The sequence below is a fragment of the Zeus faber genome, assembly GCF_960531495.2.
Source record: "Zeus faber genome assembly, chromosome: 1".
In the NCBI taxonomy this organism is placed as follows: domain Eukaryota; kingdom Metazoa; phylum Chordata; class Actinopteri; order Zeiformes; family Zeidae; genus Zeus; species Zeus faber.
Genome location: NC_137193.1, coordinates 44873605 through 44894042, shown reverse-complemented (window position 1 = coordinate 44894042; position 20438 = coordinate 44873605). Strand labels below are relative to the sequence as shown.

General features: G+C 43.2%; 1 protein-coding gene across 1 annotated transcript in view; it reads right to left on the bottom strand.

The window, feature by feature from the left end:
- Window positions 1-4539: 4539 nt before the first annotated feature.
- The window catches only part of faf1 (Fas (TNFRSF6) associated factor 1), an 86940-nt gene continuing 71041 nt past the window's right edge, over window positions 4540-20438 (bottom strand). The window contains exons 16-19 of the mRNA XM_080017749.1: window positions 16428-16508; window positions 15525-15602; window positions 12283-12498; window positions 4540-5562 (exon numbers count right to left, since the gene is read on the bottom strand). Of these exons, the coding sequence (XP_079873875.1) occupies window positions 5479-5562; window positions 12283-12498; window positions 15525-15602; window positions 16428-16508 (459 nt within the window). The 3' untranslated portion in view covers window positions 4540-5478. The remainder of the gene's footprint in view (window positions 5563-12282; window positions 12499-15524; window positions 15603-16427; window positions 16509-20438) is intronic.

Here is a 20438-nt window from a genome sequence, read left to right as displayed (position 1 = left end):
CGGCAGCACCTCGGAGGAGCGGGACAATCCCGGAGCAATCATTACGGCGCCATTCAGAGGCGCTCGGCACCGCTCGTCGCTTTATCCCGGCCCTTGATAATCCCAGTGCCGCAGGTTTAATTTAGACCCTTTCTTTTTCCTTTTCTCTCTTTTTTTTTTTCCTTGTTTTTATTAGGAGCACAGGAGTGGAGGTCCAAGTTAGAAACGTCACTCCAAAAAGGATAATGTGTTCAGAGTTACACAGCAGACGCTTAAAGGGGAGTGGGAGGCCGTTCCGTTCGGGCCGATTCATATTTCAAACTAAACAAAGGAAACACGGCAATTAAAAAATACTTAACTCATGTTAACATAGAAAATGATGTTATTTCGACCTCCAGCGGGTTGATTAGGTTCTGGGGGATAGAGAGAAGGCTATTTTCTTAATTTTATTTGGTTAACAGGCAAATGATGGCCAACATCCAGGTGCTCGTTGATAAAAAATAAATAAAACGACTATAATGACATGAATAACAATAATTAAAATAACAATGAAATAATAGTGATATTAATAATAACGATACTTATAACAATGCATAATTATTATTACTATCATCAACTATATTCCTTAATAATATATTATATTACTACGAATAATTATCATAATTATTATAATAATTATGAGTAGTACATTTAACATTGTTTCAGGTCGACTAAGTGATTATTTCCATATATCATTTTATCCGACTGGCGCCTAAATGGATTTATTCCTCTCTCGCACCCATTTTGTTCTGGGTCCACCAGATAACGCTTGAATAAGTGCGTCTGTAATTGAAGTCATTCATCTGTAATAGTCTCTTAAAATGGAATGCTACGCCTTCAACCTCTTCGCGATGTAGTCTTTATTCAAAAAGAGAAAAAAAAGGTCCCCAACGATTTTAGCTCAGCGACGTTAGAGCTTCAATGAGTAAAACGTGGATAGAATTATTCAATCTAAATTAATTAAGCTGAAGTGATGAGACGGTGACAATGAGCAGTTAACAACCTTCAGATTGATGAGTAACCGATCCATTAAGAATCTGCTCTGAAGGGATGGGGGGGGGTTATGGTGTACTGTCCAGTTTCTAAAAACCATGTGGTTTAACTGGAACCGGACTTGACTCGGAACTCCTTTAAACCAACAAATCATTGACAGGCCACGCCCCTACCCCCCTCCCCACCCTACTCTGCCGACGTCACCTGGTAGCTGAGGACGTCACGCCACAGCTGTCTGCACTTTTTTTGGGCGGGTGGGGCTGCACGCTCAACCCTGGTCGAACAACTTGGACTGGAGTGTCAAAGGGCAGCAACCCAATGTTTCCACCGCTGAATAAGTGTCAAAAATACGAGTTAATTACAAAATAATAATATCATTTTCATCGAGACTGTCAGATTTAGGGGTGATATACCCGTGCTAAATATACTCACAGTATCCTCAATACACTATCTAGAATGTATTAATAGTCACATATGAATATACGTGAGGTACAGATACAAAACCACTTTGGAAGGATGCTTCTATATTGTTCTATTGTGATAACCAAGTAATCGAGGAGGAGCTGATGGGTATATTATCCACTTTATTAAAATATTCTCAAGTTAATGAATGGCTTAAGATCAGTATTTATTATAATCAGTAACAACACCAGTTTAATTTAAAGAAAAATTAAAACACCACCACAAATGAGTGCGATTTAAAAAGAAAACAAAGGCAGTGATGATAAGTTTGTTTTCTTTTTGAATTGTAGTGTTCAACATCACTTGGTAAAAATCGCTCTCAGGAAAGTTAAAAAACTTTAAGAGATAACATTAGGCTACTTCCCTGTTCTCCAAAACAAGTATGAGCATTTCATTAATTCCAACCACATTATGCTAGAGTCTGTCACACTAACTCAGATCAGAGAGCTCACACCCGGGGCCTTTTCACTAACTGAGCAGTGATAAAATAATAATAATAATATAAAAAAATGCCAAACAGAACTTGGGTGACATGTCTGGTCCAGTATGAGAGAAATACCTTTATAACCGGCAGGCGTTTCCCACTACATTACTGTCAATTTGCCACCGTACAAAGCCGCATGCCCGAGCACATTAGTCAAAACTCTTCCTGATTGAAACTGTAATCTCACACTTGAGTGGAGTTGCACTATCCAGATTATTCCCCAGGGAAGACACAACACTGACAGACAGTCAGACAGACAGACAGACAGAGATGCATCTGACGGCTGTCAAAGAGTCCTTTAAGCCGCCTGAAAAAAATAAATCCCATTCCTCTGGTCTAAACTATTAGGCCCTAAAACTTCCAGGGAAAGAGACACCAGCACGTGAACATTCACATCTCAGCTAGTCCACTTTTGGTCCATAGAATGTCTGCTGAGGCATGAGATTTAAATAAAGGGGGTCCTCCCGGGAGCCCTCCAAGAGGTCCCATGGGGTCCTCTACAAAGTTGAAACAAATTGGGTCCATGGCCTCATGCGTACCAATTTCAGGGTCCTTGACGTGAAAAAGGTTGATAATCACTGATTTAGATAACTCCACAGTACACATTATGTTGCCTCTAACAGAACGTTTCAATATATTTACATTTATCAAATATAATTGTAGTTACTGAACCTGTAGTGAGAAATTTCCTTTTTTCTACATTTTTGATGTTATATCTCTCAATCTCAATATGAAGCCCATTTGAAACATAGCAGGCATGTAAAAAATGTGGATATAACGACTAATAATGGAGTCACTAATAAAATAAAACAAGGTGCATTACTTGTGTGCAGGTGTTTTCTGCCTCTCTCTCGCTTCCACTCATTCTGCCTCCAGCCGTGTCATGTCTGGTCAGAGCGAGCAGGAAGTGTCTATCACTGATCACATTTCAGGAGCTCTACTTTTCGCATGAGAACGTAGACAACGGCAGGATGATCAGACACTTCATCTGGAGGAACTTTCCCTCCCTTTGGAAGGGTCACCAGCAAGTGGCAGCCCTGTGCTATCTATGCGTTCTAACAGTTCTTAACCTATTTTTGTCTGGAAGAATAAAGAAAGCCGTCACTTTTTCTGTTTTACCCCAAACTTTGCGGTTAGGTCATCACCTCCTCTCCCCTCGATACACACCAGATTGTAAAAATGCCACGTTGGGGTCTCGTTACGTCCCGTCTCATTAAGCCACGGCGTCTCGGTGTAATCCGGGTCCCAGGGATCGTCCTGCCCGCCCAGCCGCTTATTGATGAGGGATGAAGTTTTCTTCCTGAGCAGCAGGTCTCTGGCAGAGGCTCCGCTGGGGTTCCCAAACTTTGCCTTCTAGCCGACACAGGGGCCCCGGTGCAGATGGAGGGCTAAGCCGGCGTGATCTCCGCACGCCCGAGGAAGGGAAATTAGCATTTGGGTGAATGATATCACCGAGAGATGCCTGGGTGGGAATATTAAAACATTTGGAGAAAAGCATGCGCGTACAGGGTTTTTCAGGGTTCTCGACGCCGAGTTTTGACCTTGTGTATGGTCAGGTGTGTGTGAATTCAGGACCTCGGCAGGTGATATCACACAAATACCTTCATGCTTCGCTTGTGTTTCAAGCATTTAATGTGGGGAAAAAAAACCCCAAAAAACAAAAAAAGAACAATCAGGGTTTGTATAGAGAAATGAGGAGTGGGGCGCCAAGTTTTCTCAGCTCACCCAAGAAACCACTGATTCAATAAGATCGTGATCTTCAGCCTTCCAGATTGCTTTATAAAAACGGAAACCATCAAGAATCTGCTGACTTCCACATCATGTTCAGCAAACACTTCCTGTTCTCTCCTTTGTTCAGGACTATAGAAGTTATTAAAGCTAGCCTTCCCAACTGGACGGTCCGAGTGAAAACCATAATATTTACCCACAGTTAAAATGATCTTATACGTGTAGGCCGCATGGTGATAGATAGATTAGATAGATAGATTGATAGATTTAATTTTTTATATATATGAATATATTTATTTGATTAATGCGGAACCTCCATAATATCTAAACAATTTGGTCACCTGAATTACTACTTTAAGGGTAGAAAATAGTGTGTGTGGGTTTAAGGCTGGGCAGTACATCAGTATAATATTGATATTGGGATATTAGAATAGATATAGTCTGGGATTTTGTTTCGCATTATTATGAGAGTTAAATGTTATCCTTAAGGCTGCATTACAGTAAAGTTATCAACGTCTTTACCCGCTTTGTCAAAATATCCACATTAGTAAAGATTGTTTCTCTCTGTGTTTAAATACCTTATGAAAGCAACAAAAGGTATCCCCAAAATATTAAAGGTTTTTGTAAAAAAAAAAAAAAGTATAATATTTGATTTTGTCATTATCTCCCAGCCCTGTGTGTGTGTGTGTGTGTGTGTGTGTGAGATGCATTGCATGCATGTCCACAGATCACTGGCAGAGACTGATCCATGTTCATATATATTTTATATAATGTGTATCAAACTAAAACTAATACAGAATCAAACTTGAAAAGGAAAAAAAAAAGAAAAAAGAAACAAAAATGAACAACTGAGCAATTGATTGGCTTGTGGAACAGCGTATGTTAAAACCAGAGGATACGGAAGAGAGCACGGCAGATCCTGGGGGGTCGGGGGGATTTGGGGAACCACTGAGCGCGCGGGGTGGGGGTGGGTGGGGATTCTCCTCTTCGCTGTCAGAGTTGCTGTTAATTTTATCTTTTTTTTTTTTTTTTTTTTTTTTGTATTTTTTATTTTTAGCATTTATTTTTATTCAAACACAAAAAACATGTTCTAAAAAAGCAGCCTTGTCGTTTTGAAGTTGTAAAGGGGGCGGGGAGATGAGGGGTGGTGGAAGGGGACAAGGGAGGGTGGGAGGGGTACAAGTCCTTTTTTGTTTGTTATAAACGGGACAGTGTTTTGTCTATTCAGTCTTTTTTTTTTAATTCTTTGTCATCATACTGTCTTTGTGTTTGTATTTAGACACAAAACCATGACACTGCAGATCGTTAGGTGGCGGGGGGGGGGGTGGGGACTACGGAAGGGTGTGTGAGGAAAGAGAGAGAGAGTGAGAGAGAGAGAGAGAGAGAGAGAGGGAGGGAGAGAGAGAAAGATGGAGAGAGAGAGAGTGAGAGAGAGAGAGTGAGCAAGAGAGATGGGGTATGAGTGTTTGGCTGTGTGCTTGTGATACTGTTGTCACGTCTCGAGCGTTGCGTGCACACTGAGGCATTCCATGTGCCACCAACGCACCGAGAGCAGAGCTTACTTAGATGTGTGTGTTTGTATGTGCATGCCGGTGTGTCTATGTTTGTCTGTCTGACATGGCGGTCTCTCGATGTGTGTGTATTTCTGGTTGTGTGTGTGTGTGTGTGTGTGTGTGTGTGTGTGTGTGTGTGCACGCGCATATAGGCCCAGACCGGAGGCCCGTGCTTGGTGACCAGTGTGTCCAAGCAGTTTGTCAGTCAGTGAGTCGCGGGCCTTAGCAGAAAGTCTCCATCTACTCTTTGGCCTCCAGAAACAGCGTCTCCTGAGGAAACAACTTGGCCTCCAGCAGAGTGGACCCTGGATCCAACTGGGTGATCTGCAGAGATTGAGAGAGAGAGAGGGGGAGGGTGGGGGGGTGGATTGGGGGGGGGCAAGAGAGAGAGAGAGAAAGAGAGAGAGAGAGAGAGAGAGAGCAAGGACAGCGAGTGGACAAGTTCAATCCCTGGAATTCAAGCACCCGATTTGGCTAAAAATGGAAAAACAAGAACCTTGGTGAAAGCCTCACCGTGGGTCCCCTGCCATCCAGCCTACGGGATGGTGCAGAGTTACAACTGACTTTGTGTTTCATTGTGTGTGTGTGTGTGTGTGTGTGTGTGTGTGCGTGTGTGTGTGTGTGTGTGTGTGTGTTGAGCGCTGTTCCACCATCTTGGTTAAAAGCTTGAACAGGGGAGGCAGTAATCTGAGCGGCCAGGCAGCGCTGGGTTTCTCTAAGAGCTCCGTCAGGTTTGTTTTGTTAAGAAGGCTCCGGTCCAGAACAAACCACTGAGGTTCACCGGACGGAGCTGTAAGGGCATGAGGGAGTGGAGTGAGTTGTAAAACAGTGTGTCTGAGTGTCTACCAACTGATATAATGATCAAGTCCACCATTACCAAGGTCCAAAGGAAGGTCATTAAGAAGGTAAAAAAAAGCCACCAATTACCACCAGAAGCAGACAAATAATACAATGCCACCCACAACGGAGCTGATGAAGTTAGCCGTGTTGGTGTGGAAGACTTCTGACCTTAACATTTCAAAATGAATAAACTCACACACCCGCACCCTGTGGGCCTCCTAGCTTATGTGAGCTAATCGCTGGTAGGGTTGTGTTACATAGGGCCGGTCTAACACCTGGGCTGAATGGGCCGTGTGACAGCGCGGAGAAGCGACACGGAGACGTGTCCAGGGCTTATCTTCTGCGTGACGAGTCCTTCCTTCTGATTAGAGCGCCCATTCAAACCCTGCACCATAATTAACCAGCTCACTGCGCCGTGGCCCTACCTGCTTTCTATGTCTAAGGTTAAAGGGCGAGGTGGACAAGTCGACGGCCAATCTCGCCAAGGCAATCTATTGTAGGGAGCAAATGAATGTGAAATGCAAATTATTAATTAACAACAACTTGTTATGGATTTATGATTCTTTATCTATGTTTAATTAATTCCTTTTAATTATGAATTACTATTATTTTAAATTATTATTTCAATCATCTAAAATTCCAGGAATTCTTAATGAAGGTTTTGATTATGTGAATCCATTGTTTCTATTAAATATATTAATGTTATAATAATATTAATCAAATAATATGTACAAACGAATAAAAAAAAAAAAAATCAACCAGGTTATTTTTGTCCCAACGTATGCATTACGGTCGAGGGTTAAATATGTTGACTATCTTGCTCTAACGATCTAACGTAATCCTGTGTAATATGCAATAATATATAGAGAATGTAGAAAACACACCATAGCTACACATACTTATGTTTCTACAATACAGCAGAGGAGGAAGCAGCGGAAAAACAGAAAGGCCGAGTAAATTAGGTGAGGGTGAGGAAGACACATCAGCACCGGGCCACAGATCTCAAACTCCCAAGGGGCGACCATGGAAAGTCACACCAGCGGCGGCGGCTCTGATGCCCACTGCTTTCATCTCCTTGTTCTCATTTCAACATGTCATTTAGGCCCTTTGACTTCTCAGCGGGTTGTTAAGGAGCCCGGCGCTGGCAGGGAGGGGCTGTCACACCAACCAGACACACCTCACCTAGTTAACTGCATCACAGCACCATGGGAGGGGGGCATAAGAGAAACGCCTTGTGTGTCGGTGTGTGTTTGTATCTGGGTTTGTGGATCCTGAAATGAGATTCCACCCCAACGGCAGAGTTAACTACCGATAAAGCTGCTTTGTTCTTTTATTCCCCACCTCGGGAGCCGCACATTGCAAATGGCTGCCATGCTAATGAACCTGATAGGCTGTTATGACACCACGGCATCAGGTAGGGGTAAATGAGGCTTTGGGAGCAGGTGGATGTATGTGTGTGTGTGTGTGTGTGTGTGTGTGTGTGCGTGCGTGTGTGTGTGTATGTGTGTGTGTGTGTGTGTGCGCGTGTGTGTGCGGATCGGGAAAGCAAGTGTGTACATGAATGAGCGCTGTGAGTGAATTCAGGTGTGAATGCGTGTGTGCAGCGTGGGTATACACTAGTCACCCGGTGAACCAGGGAGGGGTGTGAGCATCTGACTTCGAAAAGGAGAGCAGGGAAAAAAGATGCCACACTGACACAGGAGACGGGCACCATCGGTGATTGTTTACATTGTTATCCAATTAACAGACCATAAGCACGGAGGCATCTGTCAACAAACAAAGCTGTTGTTTTGCCTCCATGATGCCTAAGCCATATTTTCTCATCCCGGGCAGCACGCACGGTGCCATGCATACATACAGACGCGCATACAGACAGTCAGACAGACAGACAGATAGAAGACTGACACAATCTCGCTAGCCGCTCCAAAGTTTGTTTTTGACCTTGAGTCAATAGAATTTCCGTCAACCAATTTGGATTAAACCGCTCGGTTACTTGTTGAATTCTGATATTGTCTGTGACTAATTAAGGAAAATGATTACTTTTCCCAAAGATTTTTCCACGGACATGACAGACGTTCCACAATTGTTTTCTGTTGTATTGAAAATACAATGGAAATGAGGTGCCGCGAAACACACTTGATTCCCCCCTGCTCGGCTTGGCTAATCAACAATACATCAACACAATCACAAGGTGTATTATATAGTGACTTAAGAATTCAACTCTAAATAAATCCAATTTTAAAAGCTGGTACAAGGTAATCTTGTATATTATGTACATTTTATTTATTTAGTTTACATTTTAAACAACCTGTCATCACATTAAAACATCACACTAAAATAACAGGCTAATATCAACCCTGTGTAATTGTTATTATCAAATGTCAGGCTTCATCTTGGGTGACATCGCATCGTCCAAACTCAAGGGGGAGTTTAAAATGAGAAGCAGAAATGAAGATCATCTAAATGAATAAAACACATTGATAACAGGGGAGGCGGCGCTGAGCAAAGAAAGAAAGAGAAAATAAACACAGGCGCTCAAGATGTTCGCTCCCAATATAATCAAACGTGCAGCTGAAATAACGCATTTTAATGAAGCCATTACAGGCCCCACTATGTTAATTAAAACCAAATAACTTGTCTTTTTTAAAACTAGAGTTGTCAAGTGTTTATTTGGCCAATTACAAAAGCAGTGGGAGATCATTATATGGTGCCAGCAGCGGTGACAACACGTAGCGCCGGGGCGCGAACACAACAGAACAGAGCCCCAACGCGGCACATCAAAGACGGGACCGCACGGCGTGGGGGGGGGGGGGGGTGAAAGAGGGGTGAGCCGGTCTGAACAGAAATGTATAAAGGAATACAGGGAGAGCGCACACCACAAAGAAAGCGAGAGAGAGAGAGAGAGAGAGAGAGAGAGAGAGAGAGAGAGCGAGAGAGCGAGAGAGAGAGAGCGAGAGAGAGAGAGAGAGAGACACCGAGGTATAAAGAAAAGTATAATTGGGGAGAAAAGGGACAGAGAGAGAGGGAAAGAAGAGGAGGAGGAGGAGGAGGAGAAGATGGAGGACTGAGATCCCCATGGACAAAACCAGGGGAGGGAACAGCTTTTAACTTGGGGGAGGAATGCGGCATCTCACCATCTCTTTGCATACGACAGGTTTAATCCATCACTTAATGTATGGGGGCGGGGGGGGGCATAGAGCGATAGAAACCTAAATCGGACTCACAGGAGAGGCAGGTGGGTGATACCTGCGAAGGATATTATGTGGAGTTTCAAATCAGCGACTGGGAACTGAACCACTTTAACAATAAACTGCAATAGTTCTTCCTGGAAACACGATGCTTTCACACACAGAAAACACGGCGCTAAGTGCAGATGTAAAATCCATTTTGACGCAGCCCAAGCTTCTCTGAGTGGCTCTGTTTATTTTCCCTGCATCTTAAGTTTTGTCTAAGGAGAGATTTGGCCGAATTCGCGCAGTTCAAACATTCGATCGAGACGAGGCTGGAAGACAGATTAGGAGAATGGGGAAACCAGGAAGTGGGTACAGTATCACAGTGAGAAGAATAACACGCTGGTTAGACGCAGACGGGTTTGTCTGAAAAAGCTGCAAAGCAGAGCGGTGACTGCTGCGTGTAGCTCAGCCGTTATTCCCACGGTCTGAACACGCTCGCCACCAGCCCGAGGAGAAAAGTGTAACAGGCCTCCGCTACTACAGTGCTCTGATAACTGCCCATTATCAATAATAACTAACAGCCACACCTCACCCAGTGCCCCTCAGAGTTGCAGACAGTCATAGAAACTAAGAGGGGCTAAGTTTCCTGGGCACAGCTAAGCCTGGTACAAGCGCTGCCAGTGTAAGGCCTGCTGTAGTACCGAGGAGCTAAGCCACAGATACCAAATGTTGGGGAAGAGACCAGATCCAAAAACTGGATAATAATAGACCCCCCCCCATCCCACTACCCCTCTCCCTCCTGCTATTGCCCAAGAAAGGGGAAGGTGCCACAAACACTCGTGGAAGACAAATATCAAAAATGATTATGCTCCATCGTTCAGTCTGATAAACAACTGTATTATTTGATTTTGCTGACAGTCGACCGTGTCCCGGGCACTTGGAACTCACAGTTCTCGTCAATTAGGTCTTTGTTTTATTCAGCCGATGGGGGGGGGGGCTTACATTGGATATAAGAAGCAAGTACGGAGCGAAGGGGAGGAGGGAGATACTTTGCAGATCGGCTTTCAACAGTTGTGCTGTATTACAAATGCAATAGTGGTCGATCCGCTCTCCTCCTCCGATCCTGGCAAAGCGGCAGCGCAGCGTCTGGACGACATGGAGGCTCCCTTGTGCCCCCCCACTCATTTAATTACAATACAGAGCCGCAGGATTAGAGCGCCCCACCAATTGCCTCCTCTGCTGCTTCACATCCCCAAATCTCTCGCCTTTTGTTTTCTGGAAACGTCTCACTTCTCCTTTTCTTTTCTTTTTTTCCCCCCACTAATTTTTCTATCTTCTTCCCACTAAATGTTTCTCTGAATTTAATATTTTCCTCATTTTTAAGCTCCCCCTCACACAGTTCTGTTGTCTCTCCCTCTTCTGATTCTGCATTGTCACCAATCTATTCTCTCTGTCTGCTCTCTCTCCATATCTCCCTCTCTCTGCTCCTAATCCTCCCATACTGTTTCTGACGGAATTTCATCTGTGATGCACACACATCTTTATCTCTGTCTCAAACACATGTTTGCTATTGATTATGAAGAGACAACTGTGCATCCTTTAAGTGACAAACTTGTGAGCGGGGCATGTGTTTGCTTGAAAATATTTGTGGATGGGTTGAAAGTGCTTGTTTGTGATGAGAGGGAGTGTGCAAGAGATGTGTAAATGTGTGTGTGTTTTTGGGTTTGAGGTGTTTATGCCCCCGCATTCCCAACAGGCTGCCATGGCTCACTGCCTGGGCAAGCCCCCCCCACATGCACGCGCACGCGGGCACGCACACACGCAAGCCAGCACGCACCTCACTTGATTAATGGAAATCAAATTTTTGTTTCAAGCAGCATGGCTAATTAAGCAGTAGTTAAAACAGTGCTCATTAGCTAGCGAGCAGCGCTGCAGCCCACCCCTTTAATGAGAGGTTGTAGCTGTCAAGCTGCAGCAGCACAAGCCACAGAGAATACGAATGTTAGTGCTGACAACTGTATCCCAACACTGACAGAGTGTACTGGATACACAACGGGCTGATACTAATTAATATTCACCCAATAAAACATGTGCACAGGTGGACGGATTTACAGCTGGCTTAACTGATCCTTCCGCAGGTATGAGTAAACAACAACACAGACGTGTTTGCGCAACCCATCGCAGACAACAAGACTTGGACAGCACAACAACAAATGACGATAATCAAGAAAAACAAATAAAACCAAAAAAAGGAGAAGAAAGAAACAAAGCACAGCTTGGAGGACTGACAACAGGTACCACACAATCATCCAGCATCCCCAAGTGTCCATCCAACAACCCCCCCCCCCCCCCCCCCCATGCTATTTCCCTTTCCTCCTGGGCAATCCTCAGGCCTCTCGGTGGGACAGAAGAACCAAATACAGCTGTGGATCTTTCCAGCAGAGACGCCAGCTCGAGCTGAGAACACTTTAGAGCCTGCGACGAGGCCACAAAGACAAGTATATCATTCATTTGTGCCCGAGGAGTTAAGAGCTGAACCAAGAAGGTTCGAGTGGATTACCCGAATGGTGAAAATAGGTTTCACGGCCCCGCTGAGTTGTGAACAGCTGATGTGTGTCAGAGTGTGGACAGACCTTTCAATGGATGGACAGTGGAATGCAAAAAGTTTGGGCACCCCAGGTCAAAATGCATGTTACAATATATATCCAGGAGAAATGAAGCTGACCGTAAGTTTCTTCTGTTTCAAAACAGGAAAAAGGCCCTGTGCAAATGTTTGGGAACCCTGTCAATGAGGACTTTGTAACTCCTCTTTTGGCAACTTTAACAGCATGAAAGAATAAAATAAAGACAAATCTTATTTTAATTTTTTTAAGGAAGGTGTCATGTTTGACTTTATATGATTTAGAGGTCAGGTCAGCTTCCATTCACTTTGATATCCATTCTAACATACATTTTGACCTGGGGTGCCAAAACGTTTGCATTTATTGTGTGTGTATGGGTGTTTATGCACGTGTGACGGCGGTCTGCCTACATTTCTACGGGGGAAGGTGGTGAGTATCTTGAACTCCTCAAAGGGGAACCCCTTGGACGCCACAAAGTCAAAGAGGACCTGCAGCTTACAGCTGCCGAGGAAACGCCTCTCCAGGAACTCGCCGCTCGGTGTGCGGATCCGCAGCTTGCTGATCTGCTCCCCCTGTTCCTCGCTGGGCTCTGGCGGTAACGCCTGCTCCAAGGACAAGCGGATAGCCTGAGAAGAGGGGAGAGGAAAGGGAACACACCAACGAGTTAGAAATAGTTAAGATAGGCTGGCATTTCTTTGTTAAGAACACATGCACATTTTCTGTGTATTTGAAATAATACCTGGTGTTCATTTAAGGAGAATACTACAACAAAGATGGTTATTGAGAGAACAATGCAGAGGAAAACTGGAATAACTAGAAAGAAGGCTGCTAGTCAATGGTTACTTTCAAGGTCAAGCTAAACCACTGAGGCTGCAGTTTCTTTACACCTGTACACCCAATTAAAAAAAACAAAAACCTTTCCACATGGATCAACATTGTTGACCCAACAGTGAGTAAAAGAGTGATTGCCTCACATTCAATTCAGACTGAATTAGTTGCCTTGTGTCGCATGAAGTTCCCAGCTGTCTGTACGATAAAAGCCACATTGAGATTAGGCATTTTTCCTGTTCAATATGTTACTGTCCCGATAATGCAGATCAAATCATTGACTGATTATTTTCACACAGAACCATGTTAGATGGAGCAAAAAATATGTAATGACCGCAAACTAATGGCCTTCATCCAGTCAAAGCAATTGAGTAGTGATAGGTACTCCGTATCAACCAATACGTTTCACCCTGAGCTCAAAGTCCTGCTTCATTATCTGACGCGCCCTATTAGGCCACAATACAACCTTTGATAAAACGGTCGGCATGATAATTTGGAGGAACCAGCTTGTGCGGTACAACAGTCTACCATTAACCGCCATCTATATAAGCAAAGATAATCAACTCTCTTGTGTCCCAAGGAGCAGGTTTCCAGCCCTCTCTCGAGCCTTCCTCCACCACCCGTCCGCGAATTCTCCCTCAGCTTGTTGTTCCTGTCAGGAAGCAGCCTGGGAGCATGTGCTGTGACAACACGCCCCGGCTTTATTTACACACCATAATGCAATTATATTTGATAAGAGTGTACAACAGTAGCTCATTAGCAGCTGCTGGTGTTGGGTGGGCAGGGCAGGGCGCGTGCCGCTCCACTACGCCGAGTCTCCCGGGTATAGAGAGCTGATGCTGACTGAGTTAAAGGGGACCCGTGGGACTCGCAGCGCACACACACACACACACACACACACACACACACACACACACACACACACACACACACACACACACACACACACACACACACAGAAAGGAGGATGCATGGGGGCATCACACAACCAAAGTCAGACACCCCACACACACACGCGCGCACAGGTGAGGGATAGCGTCCTTGCAGAAACCACAGGACACGCGCCAAAGCTGCTGCTCAGACGGCAGCTTCGCTCAATCTGCTGCTTCTTTAACCACAGAGAAACACACGAAGGAGTGGAGGAGAGAGAAGGAAGAGACAGAGCTACACCTGAGCTATACCTCGCGGCTGCACGCCACGACCCCCGAAGGCAGAACGATGTCAAACCAGAGGCCCATGGTTCACACACACACACACACACACACACACACACACACACACACACACACACACACACACACACACACACACACACACACACACACACACACACACACACACACACACACACACAAACAAACACACACACACACACCTTGTTCTCATATTTTCAACTAACTTGACAATCACTAAAGTTACGTGTCAGGCCCTGTTATCACATCAATACGTCAACTAGACTGTTTGATAATATGAGATGTGAAATATTTTAGCGAGTTTCATTTAGAACTTGTAACACTCAGTTGTGGTCTGATGAAATTTTAAATAAACATATGCATAAACATTTGGTATTCATGAGCAGATAGTCATATACTGTACATCTATCTTGTGGAACATTCCATATAAAATAAATGTGAATATAAATGTAAGTCCCAAGCATCTGTCTTCAAATGATGAATATCTACACTGTAGCACAACGCTAGTCTGTTGGCACCAGGAATCCATAAACACCATACAAGGTGAAAAATGAGCAGGGTTATGAATAACAACCACATGGCCAGTGTCTTTTGTGGTTAAAAAAAAACACACAAAAGAGTGCGTGAACACATAACCACACACACACACACACACACACACACACACACAGACACACAGACACACAGACACACGGTTGGTTAGTGGACCAGATATAAATAAGAATGACATGGCTGTATTGTCTTTTCATGTTTTAAACACACCGCGCACATGCAGACACACGTTAGTTTGGTCATTGGACTACAGTGATATAATTAAGCGGGCCTGGCCTGAGGGTCTTTTGTTGTCGCCTGTTTAAATCAAGTGACAAATCACCCGAGCAGGCTGGGTCACCGGATACCTCTCAGAGCCCTTTGGCTCAGCGGTGCTGAGTAAACAACAATCAGTCTCGACTACACTGTACTAAAGATTGGATTATAACACTGGTGCCATCCTCACAGACTATTATTGTTTTCTCTATGTGTGTGTTTGCTCCCTCTTCACAGGTAATAATTGTTTTGAGCGAACATGTGTGTTTGTCTAGGCTGTGTGTGTGTGTGTGTGTGTGTGTGTGTGTGTGTGTAACCACATATGCATGTGCGTGCTTGTGTGTGCATGTTTGTGCATAAGACTGTGTATATGAATTGTATATGAAGTCTTTTGTTGACTTGGGTTTCAATATGACGCTGTGTGCTGTACCAATAGAAGGCATTTAGATGGAACAATAACTTGTATGCATGTGTGGTGAGATTAAAAGGGACAGGCCTCGCTGTAATTAGAAGCATTCTGTTTGAAAACTACTGAGTGCGTGTGCACCTACACCCCACATAAAATGCAAATGGGATTTACTGACTGGACAGTTGGCAGTAGGACAGAGATTCCTCAAATTGGAGAAGGGACAAGAACGCAAGTAAGCAACTATTTTAAAGTAAGAAAGAGACCGTTTAATGAATATTCTTTATAAATTAAGCTTACAACTTATATTCTCAAAGCTCTTCATTGTACGATTCAAAGTATATGTAGTCCCGGGTAATAACGACAAAACAAAACACAACAATCATTTTTAAATGTTTCCATGACATGTTCCTCTTACCTCCTTCTCCTCTTCCTGCTCTTTCTTCATCTGTTGTAGGCGAACCTGCTCGGCCTCCTCCCTCTCCTGGGCTTCCCTCTGCAACACAAAACTAAAACTATTCAATCTGAATTTCATGCTCTCAGTGAACACACAATACATTATTACATTTGTAGATCAAGTTTAAACTTGATTTTATCTCAGTTGAGTTTCTATTTATTTATTTTATTAAATGACTGATAACAGCTGTAATTGTAAATTAGTAGTTGACAGTGCCATAGCGAGTACATTTTAGCAGCACTAGGCAACTGAATGTTGGCAAGCTAATGTCAAACTGTAAAAGGAGGTTATGAGTGACATTATCTCTCATATGCCTTCACATAAAAAATTCACATCTTTGATATCGATTGCAGATTTCTTTTGGCAACAAATGCAAGATATCTGTGCACCCTTTCCCCAAAAGTTATATAGTTATTCCAGGGAGTACTCTCTCAATGATTACCGCCGATAGAACATGTGCAATAAACAAGGTGGTGTGACATTGCCTAGAGCTGTCAAATTTATATGGTAATCGCCTGATCTCAATTATTTGGGTGAACGGCAATCATTTAGTAAATGGCTCTTCTTAAGGTAGACATGTATTATTACTCATGAGGTTATGCTATGAAAGTGGTGTAAAATGACACAAATGACCTCAGTACTTGACAATTAACTTGCTAATTACTAAGTATTTGTATTACAAATATTACAAATAGTTAACTAAAATGTTATCATGACAGCCCTAACATTGCCTATTACAAATGGTAAAGAAGCTAAAATAAAGGTGAACATTGAAATCATGCTCAGCTGCTGTTTCTTCCTAAAATATATATTTTTCAGCATATCCACAAAATCATATCAATATCAGCTCTACTGTTCACGCACCTTTTTGCGGTCAGCCTCTAGAGATAAACGGTAGGCCTCATCCTGTTCTCTCTTCACCATCTCCCTTGCCTCACGCTCATCCTGGGAAGAGGGGAGGGGAGGAGAAACAGAGGGAGGGGATTTATTAGAAAACAACATTATAAAGAAAATGTATGGACAAAAGGATGCTAGCTGAGGTGCCGCCGTCGGAAGAAGAAAGCCTTGAATAAAGGACAACGCAGGCTGTCACTTGTGGTTTAAGGTATAATAGAGGAGCAGAGCAGTAGATCATTCTGACCAGGTCCTCATTTACCATGGGCCTCTTTTAGGTCCTCCCTACTGCCCATCTGTTTAGGACCGCTGTCCTTTTCACTGATTCTCTTCTATTTGTACAGAGAGAAGGGGACGAGCAGCCCTCCTCTCTCAGAGCCGCGACTAAATAACTGTCTATTGTGTTAAGAACACACAACCATTTGTTTCCTCTATTCTATGGGGCCTATACAGGGTAGAGGCTCAGGATGTGGCCAGGTAGGTTCATTGTGATAATCTGAGGGATCATTTGAAGCCCAGTTGAGGTTAAAAAATAAAGGACGCTGCATTTTTATTGCTTTGAATCTGAAATTGTAAAGGATACATTAGGGCTTCTAGTTTGCATAACAGCTGACCACTGAAAAAGAAACTGTAGTAGAACAGAAAGAGACTGGGAAAGAGCATCTTCAATGTAGAATTCCAGAGTCATGCAACAATGTCGGACATGACTCACAAAGAGCTATTATAAAGCATTTTGTGTACCACTATAATCTATGATATGAAGGGATGAAACTAAACACATTCATATTGAACCAATCCATACAGCATGATACAGAACACAAGAATCACTCTATGAAGGGGACAAAATAAGGTATGGTTTTAACATGTGCCATTCCACTCGACAGGGGAATTTGGAGGCCAAGTCAACACCTTGAACTCTTTGTCATGTTCCTAAAATCCTGAACCATTCCTGAACAGTTTTTGCAGTGTGTCAGGGTGCATTATCCTGCTGTGAGAGGCCACTGCCATCAGGGAATACCGTTGCAACAAAGTGTGTACTTGGTCTGCAACAAAGTTTAGGTAGGTGGTACATATCAAAGTAACATCCACATAAATGCCAGGACCCAAAGTTTCCCAGCAGAACATTGCCCAGAGAATCACACTGCTTCTGCCGAATTGCCTTCTTCCCATAGTGCATCCTGAAGCCATCTCTTCCCCAGATAAACGATGCACATGCACCTGGTCATCCACAGAGTAAAACGTGATTCATCAGACCAGGCCACCTTCTTCCATTGCTCCATGGTCCAGTTCTGACGCCTACAATGGCCTGTGAACATTGTAGGCACCTTCGATGGTGGACAGGGGTCAGCATGGGTAATCTGACCGGTTTTCGGCTTACGCGGCCCTATACGAAGCAAGCTGCGATGCAGTGTGTGTTCTGACACTTTTCTATCATAGCAGCATTAACTTTTTTTAGCAATTTGTACTACAGAAGCTCTTGTGTGAGATCAGGCAGGCTAGCCTTCGCTCCCCATGCGCATCGATAAGCCTTGGGCGCCCATGAACCCGTCGCATGTTCACCAGTTGTCTTTCCTTGGACAACTTTTGGTAGGTACGAAGCACTGCATATCGCAAACACCTCACAAGACCTGCCATTTCTGAGATGCTCTGACCCAGTCGTCTAGCCGCCACAATTTGTTCCTTGTCAAAGTCACTCAGATCCTTACGCTTGTCCATTTTTCCTGTTTCCAATCAACTTTAAGAACTGACTGTTCACTTGCTGCCTAATATATACCTCCCATTGACAGGCGCCACTGGAACAAGATAATCAATGTTATTCATTTCACCTGTCAGTGGTTTTAATGTTGTGGCTAATCCGTGTACATGGTGTGTGTGTGTGTGTGTGTGTGTGTGTGTATATATATATATATATATATATATATATATATATATATATACTGTTCTATTTTTTCTGTCTTAAGGTCATACAAATATAAGATATATACCTGAAAACAAGTTGGCCAGCTGTGACCCTGAAATGTGTGTAAAATTACGTGAAAACAGCTGCAGAAAGTGATAGACAGGGAATGCACCCATCACAACCTGCTATGTGGATTCAGTCATATTAGAAAGAACTAACTAGCGAGTTCAAACAAAGAGTGCTGTGGAATTAGTCGGAGTCTGTGAATTTGGTTTTAGTCAGAATGTCGCTTCCAGCTGCTTTCATTTCCAGACGGACACAACAGTCTGGAATGTCTGAGTCCTTTAGACGTCTGCGGTCTTGTCTGCCTCAGTTCTTGTTGAGGGGCGAATAAGCAAAAAGGGAGATGAAGAGGAGAAGCGGAAAGAAGGAAAGGAAACAGGCAGAGAAGCAAATTCAGGGACGCTTGAGAAGTTTGCGGCACTAAAGATGAGTTAATTGCACCGCGACGGTTGACTACACCGCTGAGACGCAATGGGTCTTGTCAACTAAAGGATATAGTGAAATACCTGTGGTTATTAGTACTTATGCTGAATAATCACGCCTGTACATTACGCTCTCATCATCAGTTGAACTCCACTGCGGCTGCCGGTGACATTATCACAAGCCATTTCCCTCAGAAGCTGACAGACCACGCCTAGGTAATTATCACACTTCACTCATAATTATGGAGATGCGTTTCATAGCTTTGCTTCTGCAATAGCTACGTCACAGCCCCATTTACACCAGCATGACAAATTAACTGATAATCTGACTGTACATTTTTAAAGAGGACCTATTATGCAAAACTCATTTTTTCAGTGCTTGGGTGTCTGATGGGCCTACTAACACACAGTTTTTTGTGAGTTGTCTGTTTCAGAAAACATGTCCTTAAGCAAGCCGTTCAGCTTTGCAGCCCTAATATATACGTCATCGCAATAATATACGTCACTTCAGTAAAATCAGAACCACCCCTCATCTGAGTATCTCCACCCATGCCTGGAGCGCCACTGAACCTGATAGCATCGAAGCTAAGAGCTAGTCATGGGAAGTGCTCTGTTGTCGGCTGCAGAGACCAGCACAAATATGTGGGAAATGTTGGGGATCTCAGAGACCATATATTAACTTGGCGAAAAGGAGCATAATAGGTCCGCTTTAACACTGAGGTGACATAAAACAATGATAAAGTACAACAACTAATCAATCATATTTTGATACTCTATTAACATGACGTAGCCAAACTCAGAACTTGTAAGAATTCTTTTTTTTTAAGAAATTCCCTTCTAAGCTTTTGTATATGTCTGACCTTATTTTTATTTCCTGATGTTGTGGCCAATAAGAATTTGATTGCAGACTGCAGAGAATTTATTACCTAAGCAAGAATGATCAAATCATTTTAAACCAAGATGACTCAATTTGAATCCAATGAATCATGACAAGCGCACATAGTTTGAATACCTGTTGCTGTTGTTACTAAATTCAATCTGCGACAATAGGCACATATTTTGGAGTCAGAAAAAATAGTTGTCATTCAAGAGTCACTCCTGGGAGTCTTGGCCTCAGGACAGGTGTAATGACAGTTAAACACAGTTCCCATGGCTGGGAAACTTTAATTATAACAGCATTGTTGAGAATGCCACTGACTCAGGTACAGACCAATTGATGACTGACTGACTGTTTGATTGTTATTGCTAATATGGTGTGGCACCGGACTACAGAAGTCACAAGTTAGAAAGATGTTCGTGTGACGCTCGGAGAAAAGTGTGAGAACCAAAGCAAAAGAATGTTAAGAGTGTCAAATCACTGATTTACTATACATACCAAGGTATTGCTACATATCAATTAGTGAAGCACATGCTTGGAATTAAATTAAATACCATAGTTCTGACACCCTAGTTGTTTGCTCAGCATTTCGTATAATTATTTTTGTCATTTCTATCCAGAAAAGACCCAGAGAAAGTCCTATAATATTCAGTATTATATATTATAATATAATATAATATTATTCAATGTTATATAATATTAAATCGACAACTCTTTAC